Below are 21,179 nucleotides of genomic sequence, written 5' to 3'. Positions count from 1 at the left end.
GTTCAAGATTTTTAAAAAATTATATTTAAAAAGAAGAATGGAGTAGGAAAAAAAGAAGGGAAGGCACTGATTGGAGTCAACTTTTTCAAGAGTTTCAGCTGGGCATAATGTGGCTAAAACTGTGTACATACATGCATGTGTTTTCCAATAAGCAATAATAATTCATTCATTATATGCCCCAGAGGAAGGGTGGAATTTGCAGTTATATAAATCTAAGAGATGTCACCTCCTAACACACCTCAGAAGCAGTCACATGGGGATGGAGAAATAAACTCCTCTCCCTTGCCTGTGCGACTTTGTGAGACCTGTGCCACCTGATATCTTACAGGTCCCCAGAGTATACCCTCCCCTTGACAAAGAACTCAAAAGTCAAATAACTGCCTGGGAAAATGCCCAAAAAGGGTAAAAGAATAATACAACAGATTACTTTCTTGGTGAGCAGGTATTTTCTTCCATTCTTTCAAAGGAGGAGGAACAATGCATACCATCAGAGAAAGATTTTAAAGTCAAGGCTTCTGCATCCAAAACTTCAAAAATAAATATACAGTGGTCTCAGGCTATGGAAGAGCTCATAAAGAACTTTGAAAATCAGATAAGAGAGGTGGAGGAAAAATTGGAAAAAGAAATGAAAGTGATGAAAGAAAATCTTGAAAAGTGAGTCAACAGCTTGCTGAAGGAGACTCAAAAAAATGCTGAAGAAATTGACACCTTTAACAACAGACTAACTGAAATGGCAAAACAGGCTGAAAAAGCCAATGAGGAGAAGAATGATTTAAAGAGTAGAATTAGCCAAAGGGAAAAGGAGGTTCAAAAGCTCACTGAAAAAAGAATGGTTTTTAAAAAATTAGACTGGAAGAGGTGGAAGTTAATGACTGTATGAGAAAACAAGAAATTACGCAACAAAATCAAAAGAATGAAAAAATAGAAGACAGTGAAATATCTTATTGGAGAAAACAACTGACCTGGAAAATTGATCCAAGAGACACAATTTAAAAATTATGGGAATATCAGAACGCCATGATCAAAAAAGAACCTAGACATCATCTTTCATGAAATTATTGAGGAAAAGTGCCTTGATATTCTGGAAGCAGAGGGTAAAATAAATAGTGAAAGAATTCACCAATCACCTCCTGAAAGAGATCTAAAAAAAAAAAACTACTAGGAATATTGTATCCAAACTCCAGAGTTCCCAGGTCAAGGAGAAAATATTGCAAGCAGCCAAAAAGAAACAATTCAAGTATTGTGGAAATACAATAAGGATAACACAGGATCTGGCAGTTTCTACATTAAGGGATGAAAGGGCTTGGAATATGGTATTCCAGAAGTCAAAGGAACTAGGACTAAAACCAAGAATCACCTGCATAGCAAAACTGAATATAATGCCTCAAGGGAAAAAAGGGTCATTCAATGAAACAGAGGACTTTCAAGCATTCTTGATGAAAAGAACAGAGCTGAATAGAAAATTTGACTTTCAAACACAAGAATCAAGAGAAACACGAAAAGGTAAACAGGAAAGAGAAATCATAAGGGACTTACTAAAGCTGAACTGTTTACATTCCTACATGGAAAGATAATGTTTGTAGCTCTTGAAACTTTTTTCAATATTTGGGTAATTGGAGAGATTTTACACACACACACACACACACTCACACACACACACACACACACACACATATATATATACACACAGAGGGCACAGGGTGAGTTGAATAGGAAGTGATGATATCGAAAGAAATAAAATCAAGGAGTGAGAGAGAAATATATTGGGAGGAGAAAGGGAGAAATGGAACGGGAAAAATTATCTCGCATAAAAAAAGACAAGAAAAACCTTTTTCAATGAAGGGGAAAGGAGGAAGGTGAGAGGGAAAACGTGAAGCTTACCATCATCACATTTGGCTTAAGGGAGGAATAACATGCACACTCAGTTTGGTATGAAAATCTATCTTACACTACAGGAAAGTAGGGGAGAAAAGGATAAGTGGGATGTGGGGGGGGATGATAGAAGGGAGGCCAAATGAGAGGTGGGGGATAATAAGAAGTCAATACTTATGGGTAAGGATAACGTCAAAAGAGAGAATAGAATAAATGAGGGTGCAGGACAGGAAGGAGGGAAGTATAGTTAGTCTTTCACAACATGACTATTATGGAAATCTTTAGCAAAACTACACATATATAGCTTATATTGAATTGCTTGCCATCTCAGTGGCGATGAGTGGGGAGGGAGGAAGGGAGAGAAGTTGGAACTCAAAGTGTTAGGAATAAATGTTGAGAATTGTTTTTGCATGTAACTGAAAAGGAAGAAATACAGGGAATGGGGTATAAAAATCTATCTTGCCCTACAAGAAAAGAGAAGATAGGAATAAGGTAAGGGAGCTGTATGAGAGAAAGGAGGGTAGATTGGGGAAAGGGGTAATCAGAATGGATGGTGTTTTGGGGTGCGGAAGGGGACAGATGGGCAGAAAATATGAAACTCAAAACCTTGTGGAAATGAATGTGGAAAACTAACCATAAACAAATAAATTGGGGGAAAAAATTTTAAAACTTTCTTCTTTTTCCTCACAGAAGTGTTCCAGGTGAAAAGGCCCTTAAAGGGACAGTGTAGCTTGCAGGGTGAGAGAAAGAAGAAGGCTCACTTATCAGAAGGTTTTAGTGGGAGAGGAAGGAGGAACTTGAATATAATGGTCCAGGGAACAAGTAGGAAACAGTCCAAACTGGGGTAAGCACCAAGGGAGATAGAATGAGGATAGGTCTAGTTAATCCACAGCTCTACTAATTAAAAGAGCTGGTATATTCTTAGTCCAGAAGAGTGATTTGGTGTCCAATTAAGTTCACTTTTTTCTGCTTCCTCAGCTTAGGAAACCCATCAGGTGGCCAGTCAGGGTACCTTGGACAATTCTTCTAACTGTCCCCATTTTCAGGAAATGGGCTGTCCCTGGGCCAGATTACTTTCATTTTCTAACAGTTCATTTGCTTTTCAATCTGCCTTCCATTGCTCACACTCTGGAGGATCCAGGCACACCCCACACCAACATTGACCACAAAACTCAGCTCTGTGAGAAGGAGAGAGAAAGCTGTTCATTTTGGTGAAACCACAGTACTCAGATTGACCAGGTGAGAGTTGGTAGTTTCTCTTTTGAAGGGTGGGCTTCCTGTTCTATCTAGAGGGCAAATCTTCCCATTTCTGTCTACTGTATTTCTCTGCTTGCTTAAAACCTTAGCTTTCGTTCCTCTTGAGAGAAGGTACTGGTTATGTGTACTGGTTGAGTCTCCATTCCTGGAAGAACCCCATGTTTGGCTCCCAGAGCACAATCTTTCTCAGGTGAATGACTGTCATTTCACACTTTGACAATTTTGTGAGTGAGGGGAGGTAGGTGACAGAAGAAGAAATCAGTACTGGATCAGCACATCTCAAGGAAGGAACAAACCAGTCTCTTGCCCATACACTCAGGTAAGTATTATTATTGATTAAGTTTGGGGTTACTAGTGAGGATCCAGGGACCCACAGACAAAGTCATGACCCCAAAATGGAAAACCAGCATCACACTTACTCAGAAAAGAGGTGTCCTGAGTTTTGTAGTTGAAAGGCATAAGTTTCCCAAAAATCCTCTCCTCTTGCCTTTTCTGCTCCCAAAACCTGTTCTAGATCCCTATCTCACCAGGAGACATATATTTCTTTGAGGAAAGCATTGCTTTCTCCAGGTATCCTTTGACTACATTCCCACCCTAAAGGAACCTTCCCCAAAAGGAAAGCAGAATGTCAGCTCATGTTGTCCTTCCTTACTCTGACCTTCCTGGTGGGTGGTCTGGCCATTTCTTTCCATCCTCCAATTGCCCCATACGCACTGAAAAAAGAAGCTTTTCTAAAAGGAAGTCTAAGTAAATCCTCTTCTAGGATGAGAAGTATCCTAAAACAAACTGTTTGAAATCATTGACACTGTACTATGAACTGGTTTATCAGAAATTGACTTAGATAAAGCTTTTACTAAGAGTTCACTTTGTGCTTGGCAGAGGTGCATGCTGGAACCAACTCTCACTAGATCCCCAACACCAAATGTGAAATTTTCTAGAAAGCTCTAAAAATCTGGCTATGGTTTATGATTTGAATTCTTGTATAGATTTTTCACAATCACGGAGACTGGAGAGTAGGCACTGAGGAAATTATCTGACTATACAGTGTCATTTGCCCAGCAGAGTCACTGCACCACAGAAACAGATGTCTGCACAATTTACCTTTGTTACGCCCAACTTATTTTTTCTGTACTTTGCTCCATGACCTTTGGCCAGGAAATTATCCCTTCTTCACCAGGAGTCCAGGGCCCAATGCTGCCCTATGTCTCCTGGCAGAGAGTAAAGTTGTCTAAAAAATCACAGATAACTCCTACAGAAGTATTAGTGTTGCAGGGTATTATCCTGCCCATAAACCATTCCTCCTCAATGAGGAGGCAATGCTTAACCAAAAAGGACAACCTGCCAAGGAGAGAATTTCAGGGACAGTGAAGGAGATATGTGTGGAAAACAGGTTTGCCTGGTTGCATGAATAAAATGCCTCACCTTATTTAATGATCATCTGCTTGGACTGATATTTTTGTTCAAGACAACAATTTGGATGAGCAAGGCTTATTTCCAGACTGACATTTCCTGCAGGTTGTTTGCACATGTACCCAAAAAGCAAGCAAGGTTTAAACGTTGCATTGCAAACACGCTTTCAAATGCCTAAATTCTCAACAGGATCATGATGAGTTATGGAAGAAATATCTCCTTTCTGAGTTCCTGGTGTGTGCACCTGCTCTCAAATACACTTTTAGCATAACGCAGATACTGCAGAGGTAAAAATGTAAGTTTTATTATTATACTCAAGCATAGGGTCAGGCTCAGCAGCAGCACTTGGCAGGCCAGTACTTAATGATAAGCAGGTGCAGATGAGAGAAGGGAATGATGCCAGGACATGGCATGGAGGAGGTGGCTAAATGTCAGGGGTGAGGAGGAACACTTGGACCCAGCCCCAGCTGCCTGCTCAGCCAATCTGCCTCTGCAGATGAAAGACAGGGAGGCTTTAGCTCCTCCTCCCTGACCTCAGGGGAGGTAATCACTGGAGAGAAGCGCAAAAGATTAGGTATCAATGTGGTAAGAAGCAGTAACAACATTATGCCTTCTGGAATTATTTATTTCACAAGAGTAAATACTTTTTTTCCTGGAATTGGAATGAAGAAAGAAAGGATTAAGAATCCACAGGTGAAGAAAAGCATTTATTTTTATTGCCAAGACAAACAAAATATAGATAGGAGGACGAACATTTTTACTTCACAGTAAAACTATTATTTCTACTTGTCAATGATTGAAGTACTTTTGGACATGTAGCAAAAATTTGAGCAAAACAAAAACTATTTGAAAATCCTTGTGTCATTCAGGAGACATACCTAGTCCTTCCATAAATAGTTCTAAATATTTAAGACTACCAACAATCAAGGCAGCAGGAGCCAGGCCAATCTGACGTCACATCATGGAATACGACCCCCGAAGGAAAGAAAGATTAAACTCTAGAGCTCACAACCCAACCCTCCTCCTCCCCACTCCTGGCCAAATTGTCCGTTATACAGCAGCAGACACTCTATCCAGCAGCTGGAGAGTCAGCCCAAGAGAATCCCAGAGATACTTGAGGGAGCAGAGACACAGACTCTTTAAGAAATCATAGAAAGAGAGAAGCCATAGACCCAGAGCAAAAATATTTTCAACAAGTGGGATCTCTGACAGCAGAAACAAGAACCAGCTACCAACTCAAGATGGCTGCCAAGAGTGGGATGGTGAGGAAGGGGAGACTCTGTGAGTCCAGAAGTGAGAAATTAGTTCAGGAGAAATGCTGAACTGACAGAAAAACTTCTAGAGGGCTCTATTAAAAGAGGCACAGAAAGTCGGTGGTGCACTGGACAGTGTGCCAGGTCAGGAGTCAGGAAGACTCATACTCTTGAGTTCAAATCTGTCCTCAGATACTTAAAGACTGTGTGAAATGGCAAACTCCTCCAGTAACTTTGCCAAGAAAACCCCAAATGGGGTCATGAAGACTCAGACACCATTGAAGAAAGTATAAAGAGGAGAGGAAGGACATTACAGTAGGAGTCGCCTATTTAGACTCGTTCTACAATTACCTTTTAACACTACTCACTCAGTGATTCCTAGGCAACCATCCCAAATTCCTGTCTCACTACAAGCCCCAAATGGGCAAGGACACCACATTTTTGCCCTTGTCTTGAAGGCTTTCCTGAGGGGCTGCCCCCTTCTTCTCTGGAGCCTTGATGAAAGCTCCCTTTTACCTGCATCCAGGGATGCAGTATTGCCACCATTTTAGCTAAGGGAGCCTCTTTATTTCAGGTGAATTGACTTTGCCCATAATTGAATAAAAGAGTTTCCCCTTTCCCATAGCATTAAAAAGCAAAACATTTCCTACTATGTGTACATCTTGATCTCTCAAACTCTTTGTAAGGAGTATCTAGCTGAACGGTCCTTGGGGAAAGGAATCCTCACATTTGAGAGGGTCCTAACCACTTTCTTGGGTTGTATAGACCCTTCTGAGGAAGCAAAAAAGTCAAGACCCAGGAGACTGCCTACAGGATATGGGATAAGGCAGGGCTGCAGGAGGTCAACTAGGCCCAACTGTAAGAATGATCCATCTTTCTAGGGAAGAGAGAGTTCACTAAGGCCAGCTCTGAGGACCTACTTAAGGAGCCCATCCCCTACTTAGGACTGTGCTGATTTATCAAACATACAGCTTCTCAAAGCTGAGACGCATAATGCTGATTGTCATGGGGATGATGATGGAAGTGATGCTTTAAAGACCATTCCTGCATTCACCAGTGCCAGTTGCCCAAGAGTGGGAGAGGAGAGGGAGAGCCCAGGGAATATGATGAGAGTGGGCCCACTCTCCAACCTGCTCTGCAATCAAATGAGTGACAGACTCAGAAGCAGTAGCCCAGCAGCACCCTGCTGTCAGGGCTTGGATGGTGGCTGCCCCAGGGGGCCTTATCATTGACATGACAAGGTAAAATCCTGAAGAAGAATCTCTTGGTACTAGGCAAAATCTCTGACTTTGAGTTAGGGGAAGAAAGTAAAGGTCGTCAGGCTGCTAGTCAGAGGCAGCTTGAAAATCATTTGGAATCAAAGGCAGATCTTTCAAAGGCAGCAGCTCCAGTTCAGAGGCTAGCAGTCACTCATCTACTGATCCCTCCAGTCCCCTCCATTCCCCTCCATAAACCACCATGGCTTGCGTAGACGGACCCTCAGTTGAAATAGGGAATCCTGGCTCTCAGCCTAGAACAACTCTGCTCAAAAGAATTTCATGGCTCCAGGGTCTGGATGCAAGGATTTGGTGACTCAGAAGAACTGAGTATTTGGGGAGCTCTTTTAATTTTGCTCAAGCTGAAGATCAGATTTTCTTTTTCTTAGGAAGATCATAAATTTTATTCTAGAAAGACAACGGCTGAGTGGGTATTTCATCAAACTGTGATATTATGAAGGAGGTAGATATACAGAATCACTATTTTTCACAATACATTGAAATATAAAATCTATGTAACAACCAATGAAGATCCAAAAAAGTTAATTGATGACATGGGAAATACACATACTAGCTGTGTAATGAAAAAAAAAATCCCAAAATGTGATACAGTTTGAAAATATGAATTACTTCTTCTTGAAAACAGCACAAAAAACAGTACCTGAAAGGTTGTACACTTCTACTTTAGATTATCCAAAATCTTGTCTTTAACATCTAGCAATATGGTTATATTCCCTGAAAAACATGAGAATCAAGTAGAATGCATGTTCAATTGAACATGTACCATGCCTGTAACCATATTCCTTTTACAAACTCGCAGGTTTCAAAAAGTTTGCAACAGATTTTGTATTCCTTATCTCATTTAAACCTTAAAATTTCCCTTTAAGAAACTATTTATCTTACAATTTCAAAAGTATTAGATTTGGTTTTTGAGAACTTGGAAGAAAATTTAAGCTCTTTTATTTGCTGTTTGACCTTAACAAAATAAAACAAACTCTTAGTGATGATTTTAGACATGTATAATATAAGGAACTATTATCCCTATCTTATAAGTAAAATGAAACTCAGAAAACATACATGTGTATACTGTCATACAGTTCTGAAAAGTCAGAGCCAGGTCCAAACTGAGCTCTTCCTGCCCAAATTCAACCCTTTTGTCCACTATACCAAGTGCATCTGCAAAATGTATATCTCATTTCCTCCATGAAAATCCTCAGTAATGCCTATCTTTATATTTTAGTATAAAACCTTGTTCCAAATTGGATTTGATTGGACCTTTCTAAAATTTTTTCTTTTTACTGAATGTTCTTCTGCTTGGTGAAACTAAATAGTTTGAGGAAATATAAAATGAATTTTATTGAGAAATGTTAGACATGGTAAGGAAGTGGAAAAATAAAATGTGTCCCCAACAGAGTGCTTTCTAAAGAGGTGATAAATTGACATTGACTTTTAAGTACAATAGGCTACATATGGCCTTTTCATGTATTTTCTTTTATAAAATAATCATATTAGTAATCTCTTCATTTTAAAGAGACCATGAATATAAATGTTCCTATTAGAAAAAATCACATACAGTGATGCATTTTTTAAATTATTATTTTAGTAGATCAAGAGGTAAGGTATTTAATTAAAGCAAATGTTAACTTATTTGAACACCCAGGCAAAATATTTATATCCTATTTATAATTCTTGATGGTGTCGAATTTTTTCTATTGCATCTGTTTCACTCTATATCAGTTCATACCAGCCTTCCTGAATTTCTCTGAAACCATCCCCTTTCCTGCTTCTTTTGACACATACTCCATCCCATTAATATACCATAATCTCTACACAATAAAGACCTTTATAAGACAAAACCATCAAATAATGAAATGACTAATCATGATTCTAAGACATTGCAATGAAGAAGGCTGCCAAGCTCCTGACAGATGATGGACTGAATACATAGAATGAGACACACAGCTAGATATAGTCAAATTTTTTATTATGCATATTTTCAAGGAATATTGTAAAGGGAGGTAGAGGACCCAGAGCACTCAGTTTTCTAGACTCTGCACAGTAACTACCTGTGTGACCTTAGACAAGTCATCTCACCTAACTGAGCCTTGCTTTCCTCATCCATAGCAATAAATTAGAGGATTGGATGGTTTTCAATTTGTTTCTTGGCTCTGAATTTTCTATTTTTTAATTTCTAAAATCAATTCATTTATATTTGTTTTTCAACATTCGTTTCTATAAGATTTTGAATTCCAAATTTTCTCCCCATCTCTCCCTTCCTCTCCGCTCCAAGATGGCATGCATTTTGAATATCCCTTCCCCCAGTCTGACCTCTCTTCTAACACCCCACCACACCCCCTGTGACCCACTTCCCCCTTACTTTCTTGTAGGGCAGGATAGATTTCTATACCCAATTGCCTGTGTATCTTATTTCCCAGTTGCATGTAAAAACAATTTTCAACATTTATTTTTGAAACTTTGAGTTCCAAATTCTCTCCCTTCTTCCCTCCTTACCCACCTTCATTGAGAAGGCAAGTAATTTGACATAGGTTATACATGTGTAGTTATGCAAAACACTTCCATAACAGTCATGTTGTGAAAGACTAACTATATTTCCCTCCATCCCATTCCAACCCCCCCCCCCAATTTATTCTATTCTCTCCTTTGAACCTGTCCCTTTGCCAAAATGTTTCCTTTTGACTATCCCTTCCCCCCATCTGCCCACCCTTCTATCATTCCCCACTTTTATCCCATTCCCCCTTTTCTCCTAGAGGGTAAGATACCCAATTGAGTGTGAATGTTATTGCCTCTTTAAGCCAAATCCAAGGAGAGTAAGGTTCATTCCTTACCTGTCACCTCCCAGCGCTTCTGCTTCATTGTAAAAGCTCTTGCTTGCCTCTTTTATGTGAGATAATTTACCTTATTCTATCTCTCCATTTTGATGTCTCCCAATATATGCCTCTCAGAACTCTTAATTTTATTTTTTAAATATCATCACATCATGTTCAACTCACTCTGTATAGATATATATATCTATATATATCTCTGTATACATACATATAATATACATATAAATGCATAAATATATATATGTATGTATGTATATATGTGAGTGGGTGTGTGTGTATATGTATGTGTATATATATTCACAAATATACATATGCATACACGCATATATATGTATATGTGTATATATATATGTGTGTGTATATACATACATATTTATATATAATCCCTTCAACTACCCAAATACTTATAAAGGTCTCATGAGCTACAAATATCTTTCCATGTAGGAATATAAGCAGTTCAACTTTAATAAGTCCCTTATGATTTCCCCTTTTTGTTCAGCTTTTCATGTTTCTCTTCATTCTTGTATTTGAAAGTCAAATTTTCTATTCAGCTCTGCTCTTTTCATCAAGAATGTTTGCAAGTCCTCTATGTCTTTGAATATCATTTTTCCTCCTGAAGTACTACACTCAGTTTCATTGGGTAGGTGATGATCAGCTTTTCAAAAAACATTAGTAGGACAGAAATAACAGATAATACTAGGATTATCTCTCTGCCATTTCCCCATAGATTGTCTTGATGACTCTGGCCCTAAGCCAAGGCCAGGGTTCAAGGCTGATTCCACAAAACATAGCCTCCTTCCCCTTTTAAAGTGAACCCAACTCACCCTTTGTATCTCCCCTCACACTACAAGGAGCTGGGTGGTACAATGCTAAACCTGGAGTCAGGAAGACCAGACTCAAATTGAACCACAGACACTACCTAGCTGTGTGACCCCAGGCAAGTCCTTGGGCCTTAGTTTGCCTAGTTCCCTCAACTGTTAATTGGAGATAATAGCAGCACCTACCATCCAGGGTTGTTGTGAGGACCAAACCACATAATATGAGTAAAGTGCTTTGCAAACCTTCTAGTGGCACATAAGTACTTATTCCCCTCAAACAAACTAATCCCTCTGATTACTCTCTAGCTCTGCCTCTGCCCTCTCCTACTTCTTTAACAAGATTCTATCTAAGCTGAGCAACTCAGTCCATGCTGTCTGACTCCTTTGTGGCCTCCATACGAGTGTGATGTCTTTCCATCCCAGGACAGCCACTATCTACTGCAGGAATTTTGGCTAACAGAGATGGGGGGAGCTTAGTCACTGAGCAATGGGCCATTTATGGTTGGGGCCTCCTGGAAAGTGATAACTACCCTAGACTTCAATTTTCTTTCCTTAGGAAAATGGCAGGGAAAGAACTTCCAAGCAGCCTGACCTCAAAAACCACAATGGAGATCCCAGCTCTTGGTCGACCCTTACATCTGGGAACACTGTATGACTGTCACTCAGATACCTCCATCCCTGGTAATTACTCTTTTGAATGCAAGGCCTTGTTCCAGATGTCAAGAGAGGGCACTTTTATCCAGCTCTGGAAAATAATTATCTGATAGTTAATTGGTATGGCACTAAATAAGTAAATTAATTTAGGGAGAATGGGCATTTTAATTATATTGACTTGGCCTACCCATGAGCAACTGATGTTTTTCCACTTCCTTAGATTTGACTTTATTTGTGTGAAAAGTGTCTTGTAATTGTGTTCAGATAGTCCCTGGGTTTGTTTTGGCAGATAAACTCCCAAATATTTGATAGTGTCTACCCTAACTTGAAATGGGATTGCTCTTTCTATCTCTTGCTGTTGGACTTTGTTACTAATATATAGCAATGCAGAAGATTTGTGCGGGTTTATTTTGTAACCTGCAACTTTGCCAAAGTTGTTTATTATTTCAAGTAGCTCTTTACTTTATTCTCTGGGATTCTCTAAGTATATCATCATATCATCTGCAAAGAGTGGTAACTTAGTTTCTTCTTTGCCTATTCTTATTCCTTCAATTTCTTTATCTTGTCTAATTGCTACAGCTAACATTTCTAGTACCATATTGAATACTACTGGTGATAATGGACATTCTTGTTTTACCTCTGATTTTATTGGAAATGCATCTAGCTTATCCTCATTGCATATAAGGCTTGCTGAAGGTTTTAGGTAGATACTGCTTAGTATTTTCTCCTTCACTTGATGGTTCTGGAATTTGGCAACAATATTTTCTGGTGTTTTTAGTTTGGGATCCCTTTCAGGAGGTGAACGGTGGTTTCTTTCAATGACTATTTTGCCCTGTGAATCTAGCACATCTGGGGAGTTTTCCTTGATGATTGCCTGTAAGAAACTGGAAGATTTTTTATCATGGCTTTCTGGCAGGCCAATAATTCTTAAATTTTCTCTCCTGGATCTCTTTTCCAGGTCAGTTTTTTTTTCCAGTTAGGTATTTTACATTTTCTTCTATCATTTCATTCTTAGGTTTTGTTTGATTGATCCTTGCTGTCTCATAGAATCATTAGTTCCTACTTGCCCAATTCTAATTTTTATCAAATTGTTTTCTTCAGTTAACATTTGCATCTCTTTTTCCATCTGTCCAATTATTCCTTTTAAGGAATTATTTTCTCCAGTTTGTTTTTGAACTTCCTTTTCCATTTGTCCAATTTTCCCAGGGAGGTATTTTGTTTCTTTTTCCATTTGTTCAATTTTCTTTTTTAAAGAGATGTTCTCATCAGTGATTTCTTTTTTCATATTTTTAAAATCATTGGCCAGTTTTTCTTCTATTTCCTTCTTCAGCTGTTCCAGGAGAGCTTTTTGTGCATGCAAACAGTTTGTAGTGCCTTCTGAAGTTTCAGATGGAAGTACAGTCTTACTACTGACCTCTTTGGTATTCATGTTTTGGTCTTTGTCCCCCTAGAAAGATTGTATGGTTTTTTCACCCTTGTTTTTCACCTAGATCCTATATCTGCAGTCATAGAAAACATGTCTGTGTTACTCATGTTGTGAAAGAAAATAGACAAAAAATGGAACAAAAATAGCAGCAGTTCATGTAAGCATTTACAGGTTCTTCTGGAAGCATCCTGCTCCTCCTTTCTATTAGCACAATAGTACACAATTCCAACCATACACTACAACTAGCTCAGCCCATCCCCAATGTTCTGCAAATATTAAAGTACTGTATTAATGCTAGTGACTACTATTATTATTAGTTAGCAGCATAAAATGTCTCAAAGCAAGTGGCCTAGCCAAGACAACCCAAAAGGAAGTGTAATTCTTCACAGACATAACGACTGCTTTTCTGTCTCAGAGGATATTCCAAACATTGCACCCTCAGCTAACTGACAAAAGTGCTAGATACATGCAACATTCCTCCTCCACTCACCAGGCACTGACCTCACTCTAGGTCATCTCCTCTTCTCTATCTAGGGGAGGCATTATGTAGGCTACTCTTGGAGTCAGGAGAGCAGGACCCTGCTTTGACCCTGACTAGTTCTATGTTCTCCAAAAAGTTAACCAATATCTCTCTGAGTCTCACATAGTCTGGAAAATGGGGCTAGTGATGACAACACTACTTAATGCATAGGACTGTTGGGAGGAAAATGCTTTGTAAACACTGTGAAACCTATATCACCTGGGTCATGTTTCAGGATGCAGTCCACAGGATGGGACGAGGAAATGCTTCCCTACCTGTGGAAGAAACTGAGGAGTTAAGTGTGTACTAGGGCTGTTGGGTGAGAAGAATGAGGATCCAGGTTCAGGAGTTCAGAGAAGGGAGAGGTTTTGGAAGGATTCTCCCTATCAGTAGGCTCAGGGGAACAAGGGAGTTCCAGAAGCATAGAAAAGTTCTTCCCAGATCAGGAGAGGGATTTTCTCCACTTCTGCCATCTGGGACTCTTGCCCTGCCTACCCTCCTTCCACCAACTGCCTCCCAGGCTCAACTGTCCCTGCTGAAATGAACACCCTAAAGTGACAGAATGTGGTCCATCTGCAATCTGTGATGTACTACCTAATGGCTATGTCCCATTCTAGGCATCACCTTGTGGAACAGGGAAAGCCTCCAGAAAAATGTGGTCACAGAGGAGCAGTGCAAGACTGACTTTGACATCATCACCTCTGACTCTATGGTTGAGAAGGCCAAGGTCATGAATATCCCTGCAGAGCTGAAAGCAAGTGTCCTGGGGGATTAGTTGAAATAGGAGGCTCTGCCAAGTATTTAATGACATCAAGACATCCCAACATCACGCTCGGATCACTCTCAAGTACAGTATGACTACACAGTATTCCCACCTCACAATGAACCACCTAGGATATCAGAATATTGCTTACCCTGATGTGTTTGATAATGGAAGAGCCACCCACGTGGTCACTGCAGCGATCTATGGGGCCCAGGCTTTCTTTGTGTTTGATCAGAAAGTTTCCACCAATGAAAATGTTGAAGATATAGAAGGAACACTAAAGGCTGAAGTAAAAAAGATTCCTCAAGTATCAGGAAAAGTGGGTAGAAAGATGAAAAGAGAAGATAGGCAGAAAAAGTCAACCAAAGAATTCAGGTGCAAGTTTTATGGGGATTTTGTCCTTCAGACCAACCCAGTGACTTATGAAGATGCAGTAAAAGTCTATACCTCCCTTCCTAAGCTGCTTAGGGCCCGTGGGGTGCCCCTCCTAGTATGGCTCTACCCTCTGGAGAAGCTGAGCTCCAAGGCAGCCGCGCTGGCTCGAGGGATCAGCATTAGCTTGATGTGCGATGCCCAGAACACTCTGGAGAAGTTATCTAAGTGTGACAACAGGTGTAATGATATGTTGAAGGTACCAGGATTCTCAGTTTGAAGTACAGCCAGGGAAAAGATCAGGCTATTCCAAGAGCTAAATAAGCAGCACAGACAGCTGTTACAGAAGGAAATAGCCAAGGTCTTACCTGAGATCAGGGCAGGCAGAGCAGAGGAAGAGGAGCTAACCAGGATTTTAACCAGGGAAAACCAGTCCTCATTCAGCACTAGGAGGCTCTCATAGTTCCAGGAGATGAAGGTGGTAAATTCTTACCTCACCCTTCTGAAGGAGGTGCCAGTCATAACTGACGAGAATGAGTTGGACAGTATGGTACTAAGCTATCCCCACAGATTTGTCCTAGTGTTTGCATTCACCTCTTTACAGGAGGAACCCTACTTAGCAGATTGGAAACAGTGGCTACGGAATTCAGCATCATACAGTCCTGACTTTGAGCAGAAGACATATTCCTTATGGCTGGAGGATAGCCAGACAAGGAGAAAAGCAAGACAATTGGCAGAATCCTTTTCAATGTGTGCCAAAGCCAATCATTCCACTGAAAATATTCAGTTCATTGTGGCATCTGTTCCAAACAAGGAGAACAAGGGTGTTTCCATTTATCTCTATGAAAAGGGACTGCTGGTCAGCACCAACTTTGAGCTACCAGTCAAACCTCCCCCTCCCCAGATTGGTGAGGTCACACATGATTGTGTAATTCTCACACTGATTCCAACATCTGGGAGGGAGCAGAGGATCAATGGCTATCAGGTAGAATACCAGGTTGTAGGGAAAGAGGAGTGGACCACCATCCCTGTGTCTGGAAAGCCAGAGGTCTTCAAAGTGAGTGGCCTTGATGCTAGCACAGAGTATGTGTTCCGGTTTGCTGAGGTATATGATCTAGGGCTCAGTGAGAGCAGTGATGTGAGTCTTGCTGTGAGGACACTTCCCCCGACCTGCCCTCCTAGGAAGCCAAAAGCTGTTGTGCTGGGACCATAGACTGTGTCCCTGAGCTAGGAGGATCCAAGTGTTGTTGGAGCAGGAGTCAAGATCAAGGAATATAGAATAGAGTACAGAGAGGAGACTGAGGCAATGGGTGAGGAGGAGGAAGGAGAATGGCATGAACAGAGAACAGGAAATAACAAGACTTACTGTGAGACTGAAGGACTGTCACCTCAGACTGTGTATAGGTTCCGAGTTTCTCACATGTATGATGGTGGCTGGACAAGTGAGAGCAGTGACAGGAGTGACCCAGTGAAGACTCTCTCAAACACAGAAGAAGCTGCAGTCTCTGGGAAGGGGCTGTTAGCAACTATAATGCACTGAGATGTTTCTTATTGCTGTAATATTTAAAGTGTCGCAGGGGTTGATCAGCAGACTCTCTTTGATTTCATAATCCATTCCAATGGGCATTGACTCACTAAAAGTGAGAACTCGGGAAAGATTTTAGCTTAAAAAGGTCAGTGTCCCACACTGCAACCTGGACCATTTCCAGGCATGCTGATGAATATCACGCCACTGAACCTAGATGCCTGTGGAGGAGAAAGTGTGGCTGGTGACTTTGCATGGCCCTACCTCACTGAAATCAAAATCAAGCCCATGCCATGTCATCATGATTTCATTGTCATCTTAGAGAATGAAGGACAAATCACACAATGAAATTACAGGGGTCAGAATTTGAAAGACTTCATTTGAAATTTGTAAGGGTCCATTTATTGTGGAGGGGTTTGATCAAAGTACTTTGATCAATCAAATTCCCTCCTCCCCCTCCCAGGAGAATGTCAGATAGATAAGATATCTACTAATTCAAGTTATTCAGTTAAGTGCCTGAAATTATTACCATTGGAAATCATACCCAGTTGAAAATAATTATCCAGATTTTTCTGAGCTGTGGTTTTTTTTCCAGGCATATAAAAACCAGTCTTTTACATATATTTATTTTTAAAATGAAATCTTAAATTGTTTTACTTGAGAATTCCAAGACATTCCTTAGTATAATACAAATTTTCTAGAGTTGAAAGGAGTCATAGAGCCTCACCTCTTCTGACCTCTGGCTGCATCAAACTTCATCCCTACAACATTTCCTTGTGGAGCCTGAGACATCTGTCTTTTCTCCACATGTAGGGTTACCTCTTAGAAGGCAATGGGAATACTGCAGTTAAAATATTCCTCTGTCCTGTGCACGGGGCTCTAGGCACCCTCACAAGATTTTCCCAGAGGCAGCTGGGGGTTGCAGTGGATAGAGAGCTGACCCTGGAAGGGAAAAGGCTTCCTGTGAAATCCAGCTTCAGAACCTTAAGAGCTGTGTGCAGCTGAGCAAATCCCAACCTCAGGCTGCCTCAGTTTTTCATTTGTGAAATGGAGCTTATAATAGTACCTGTCTTCCAGAACTGCTGTGAGGATCCAAGTAGATAATATTTCTAAAGCACTTTGTGAATCTCAAAGCAATACAACTTCCCCATCATCTGTTTCTCTCATTACCATCTGTCCTGAGACTTCTTCCTGACAGGAAAGTAGCAATTTCTCATGGTATAGCTGATGTTGGTCACATTCTCAGTTGAGGACTTCATGGGATCATGGGAGTTGGAAGCAACATTATCTTCCAACATCTTACCAGAAGAACAAATCTCCTTTATGATATGGTTAACAACTGTGGACACTTCCAGTGATGGTGAGCTCACTCTCTGCCAGTCCATTCCATGGTAGGGGCAGCTTCAATTGTTAGGACATTCTTTCTTTTTAATGGAGCTGAAATCCATTTCCTTATAACTTACACCTTTGGCACCAGCTTTCTTCTCTAGTACCAAGCAAGATTACTAATCCCTTTTCTTTATGATATCTCTCCAGACACCTGAGGGCACTGACCATGCTCTATCCAAGGCTTCTCTTCCCTAGTCTAAACATCTCCATTACTTGGATTCTTCCTTCTGGCCCATCAACTCCACACCTATCACCTTCCTCACTCTCCTTCTCAGCATGAGCTCTAGCTGGTCCTGAAGGAGGAGAAAAGAATAGAAATCAGAGGACCTCCAGTCAAATCCTGGCTCTGTCTTTTGACCTTCATGACTTTGAGCAAGTCATTTAGCCTCTATGAGACTTAGTTTCCTCATCTGTCAAATGAAGGGGTTGGACTTACACAACCTTACACACTCCTCCTAGCTCCCAAACCCATGATGCAAACTTCTGCAAATGTGGTGCCCAAATTGGAACATGCTGCTGCACATGGGACCTGCCTAGTGTGAGGCAGAGTAGGACTGTCCCTTCCCAGGATAAAAGTCTTGTACCCCTACTAATATTTTCTGACATTTTGGTAGTTTTTTTGACACCTGACCTCACATTAAGCTTTTTTTAAATCTACACCTGTAGTATTATCACAATTTCACGAAAAACCCCACAGTGGAAACTCCTGTGCAGAGCAGGAACTCATTAGAAATTTATGCCTTAAGAGCAAGAGTTCTTGCTGTTTTTTCTCTTACATCCCTTAACAGTGTGATGAAGCCTATAGACACCCTCTGCAAAAGACTTTTAAAAGAATAAAATCAAAAAAGGGATCACAAAACAAATCAATTATATTCAAAGGCAATTATCAAAATGTGTATATTTTAAAATAACTCCACAAGTCCGTGGATCCCAGTGTAAAGATACCTACAATTCAGGGATTTGTTGCAAGTTCACTGAGGTTTAATGACTTTACCTACCTTCATATGGGACATGAACCCAAGTCTTCCTGACTCCAAGGCAGACCTGCATCCATTATCCCACACTGCTTCCCTCAAGCTTCTAGAGAGTTTCTAAGCACCAGGTCTTTCTGAATACCTTGTATCACTAGAGACACTGTATGGCACAGAACTGGTATCTTGGATAAGAAACCTCAGTCACTATGATTCTATTAAAGTAACCTAATACTCCAGGAGGGTTTCAGCTGCCATGTCACCATGATGCCTCATTCAGGCTCAAGGTGGGCAGCTCACTAAAACATCTAGGCTGTGAATAGTTTTCCAATCTTAACTGTTTCTTCTATGTTTGCATCTGGTAGAATTCTCCTTGAGGACAGAGACTTTAATTTTTGTCTTTTTTTCTCCTTGAAGTCTACTGCTTGATCAATTTTATGAATTCAGTTTGCTCAGATCTTGTTCGCTTATTTCTGTTGGCTGGAGCCCTATTTCCCTCTCCAACTTCCACCCTCCCCACCAGACCCAGTAGTCCCCTGCCACCCTGGGCCCTCTAACAATGCACAGTGCTTAAAACTGCACTAAGGTTTTTGGGACCCTCAGTATGTATTCTGATGAAGCCCTGTTTCCCTAACCCCACCTCCCCACTCCTCCACCATCACCCTGGGTCCTCTGACTGGACCCAAGTCTCCTTCAGGCTGGTGGCTCAACATTTAACAAAGTAAGCAGAGCTGTTCTGGAAAGAGGATACCATGAACCTAGAAGCATGATGTCTACTGCCAACTAAATCCTGTTATTTTCCCAAAAACATACATCCCTTTCTTCCTCCCCATTCATGGCTCCACTCCCACCCCTAACAACCCCTGAGTTATTCTCTTGCCCTACCCTACCCTTACCAAGGAACTTCAGGCCACAGCAGAAGCCTGAGTGGAGGCTCCCTCTGAGTTCAGGAGGTTTAGAAGTGAGGACACTGGGTCAATTCCTCACGCCCATTTCAATGATTACACCAGGAGGGAAAGGCCTTCCCAAATCAGTGATTGTGTGATAATGTAGCATCTGTAATAGGAAGAGAAAGGAACAAAAACACATGAGAGACATATATTTCCAAAAGAGATCTATTAGAGGATATTCTTCACAGCTGGCTAGAAATGGGAAGGAGATTTTCAGTTAATTAAACCAGTCAAATGAGAAGTATTTACTAAGTGCTTACTAAGTGTCTAACTCTATGCTTGGTGCTGGGTGATACAAATACAAAGAAAGAAGAAATTTCTGCTCTCAAGCTCACATTCTATTGGGAAAACTTACATTCTCATGAAGGCCCCTTCCCGATGTTGGGGGAGGGTTTGGCTGTTCCTCCTAAGTTAGCTTCCCAGGTTTCTCCTTCTGTACAATAGAAATTCCCTTTTCTGATGGGTGTAAGGGATGTGCTCTTCTTTTGAGATGGGGAGAGGGGAGAAGGGTACAGAGTGATAATGGATGGGAGATGAAGTGCTGTCTGCCACTTTGGCTTCCAGATACATATGCTGAGATCTTTAGTCACTGTCATAGGGGGAGGGACATGCATTATAGGACTGGAATGTGGCCCCACCTACTTGAGGTCAGCGAAGACACAGGATTCCACATTTCTGATCCCCAGTGCTAGATAGTTCACTTGGCTCAGGTGGACACTTATCTATAAAACCCTAATTGAGCAGACAGAGGGAGAACTCAACTAGGGCTCCTCACTGGCAGCAATGAGAACAAGGGATTCCTGAGTTTGACGAATGTTGCTTTGGGTTTTTTTTTAAAGGAAGAAGACGTATTCAAGGTACCCTACCTGTTTCCTTCATTTTGTGGTAATGAGTGATTATGTGGTAACTCAAGTGTCCACACTAGGAAGGGGGAAAAATATTCCAACCATAATATTTATGTGGTCAAAATTGACTTATTAAAAGTTATTCCTATATAGTTTCCCAAGGCCCAGCAGCGCTATAGATTAGAATGGTCCAAATCTACATTTGAATTGGGGTAGTGTGGAGGTTCCAAAAATGACTTTTCAGTTTCTCTTTATTGTATATGAAATATGTATATGTAGATCTCATCTCTGATAGAGTAGTCTAATTTGGGTAGGGGTCAGGGTTAGAGATTCCAGGCTGATGCTATATGAGAATTAAGATGTTATTTGTTACCTCAGTTTCCAGATCTGGGTCAGCAGGCAAAATAGGAGCACAGCAACTGGTTGAGGAGAAAAACATAAGGAACTGAAAGATTCCTTGATTTATTCAAGATTGACTGGCAAGGAAGCTATAGAGAAACTTATCTGTGATATCGGGTGATAATGGGCCATCTAAGCCAAGATGGACACTCCTCAATGAAGTAAATTAAACATGATGGAGAAACCTTCTTGACTGGTTTTAGAAGCAATAGCAAAAACTAATCGACAATTAATAAAAAGAAACTTGCCAATTAACTGTCAAGTGACAGGAGAATGGCCTTGAGTTGTTCTCATAAGGGAGGAATCAGAGATTTATAGAGATGCTCACATTAGTTTGTATTTTTTTTCTGGGATTCTAGCTGTAAATTGCGAATCTAGAAGGGATGAGAAATAAACTTCCTTTCTTATATTTTTTTTATTTTGTTTAGTATTTCCTAATTACATTTGTAACTTTTTCATTCTTTTTTTTATTTTGAGCACCAAATACTCTCCCTCCATCCCTTACACAACCCTTTCAGAAGATGCATTATACATTAGAAGTCTTACAAATCCTATAGCCATGTTAGCCATGTTGGAAAAAAAAGCAAGATAAATGAATGAAAAATATGTACTTCTATCTGCACTCAGAGTTCAAAGGTGATTATAGCTTTTCT

The 21,179-nt window shown here is 40.5% G+C and overlaps 1 protein-coding gene and 1 pseudogene across 1 annotated transcript in view; both read left to right on the top strand.

The window, feature by feature from the left end:
* The first annotated feature begins 2,702 nt into the window (after positions 1-2,702).
* Positions 2,703-20,935, top strand: LOC140533053 (stonustoxin subunit alpha-like; annotated as a pseudogene).
* LOC140531845 (uncharacterized) overlaps positions 16,159-21,179 on the top strand; it is a 38,221-nt gene continuing 33,200 nt past the window's right edge. Inside the window, 1 exon segment of the mRNA XM_072650525.1 lies at positions 16,159-16,216. Coding sequence (XP_072506626.1) covers positions 16,159-16,216 — 58 coding nt within the window.

This window comes from Notamacropus eugenii, chromosome 3 (genome assembly GCF_028372415.1).
Source record: "Notamacropus eugenii isolate mMacEug1 chromosome 3, mMacEug1.pri_v2, whole genome shotgun sequence".
Taxonomy (NCBI): domain Eukaryota; kingdom Metazoa; phylum Chordata; class Mammalia; order Diprotodontia; family Macropodidae; genus Notamacropus; species Notamacropus eugenii.
This window is presented reverse-complemented; position numbering and strand designations above follow the sequence as displayed.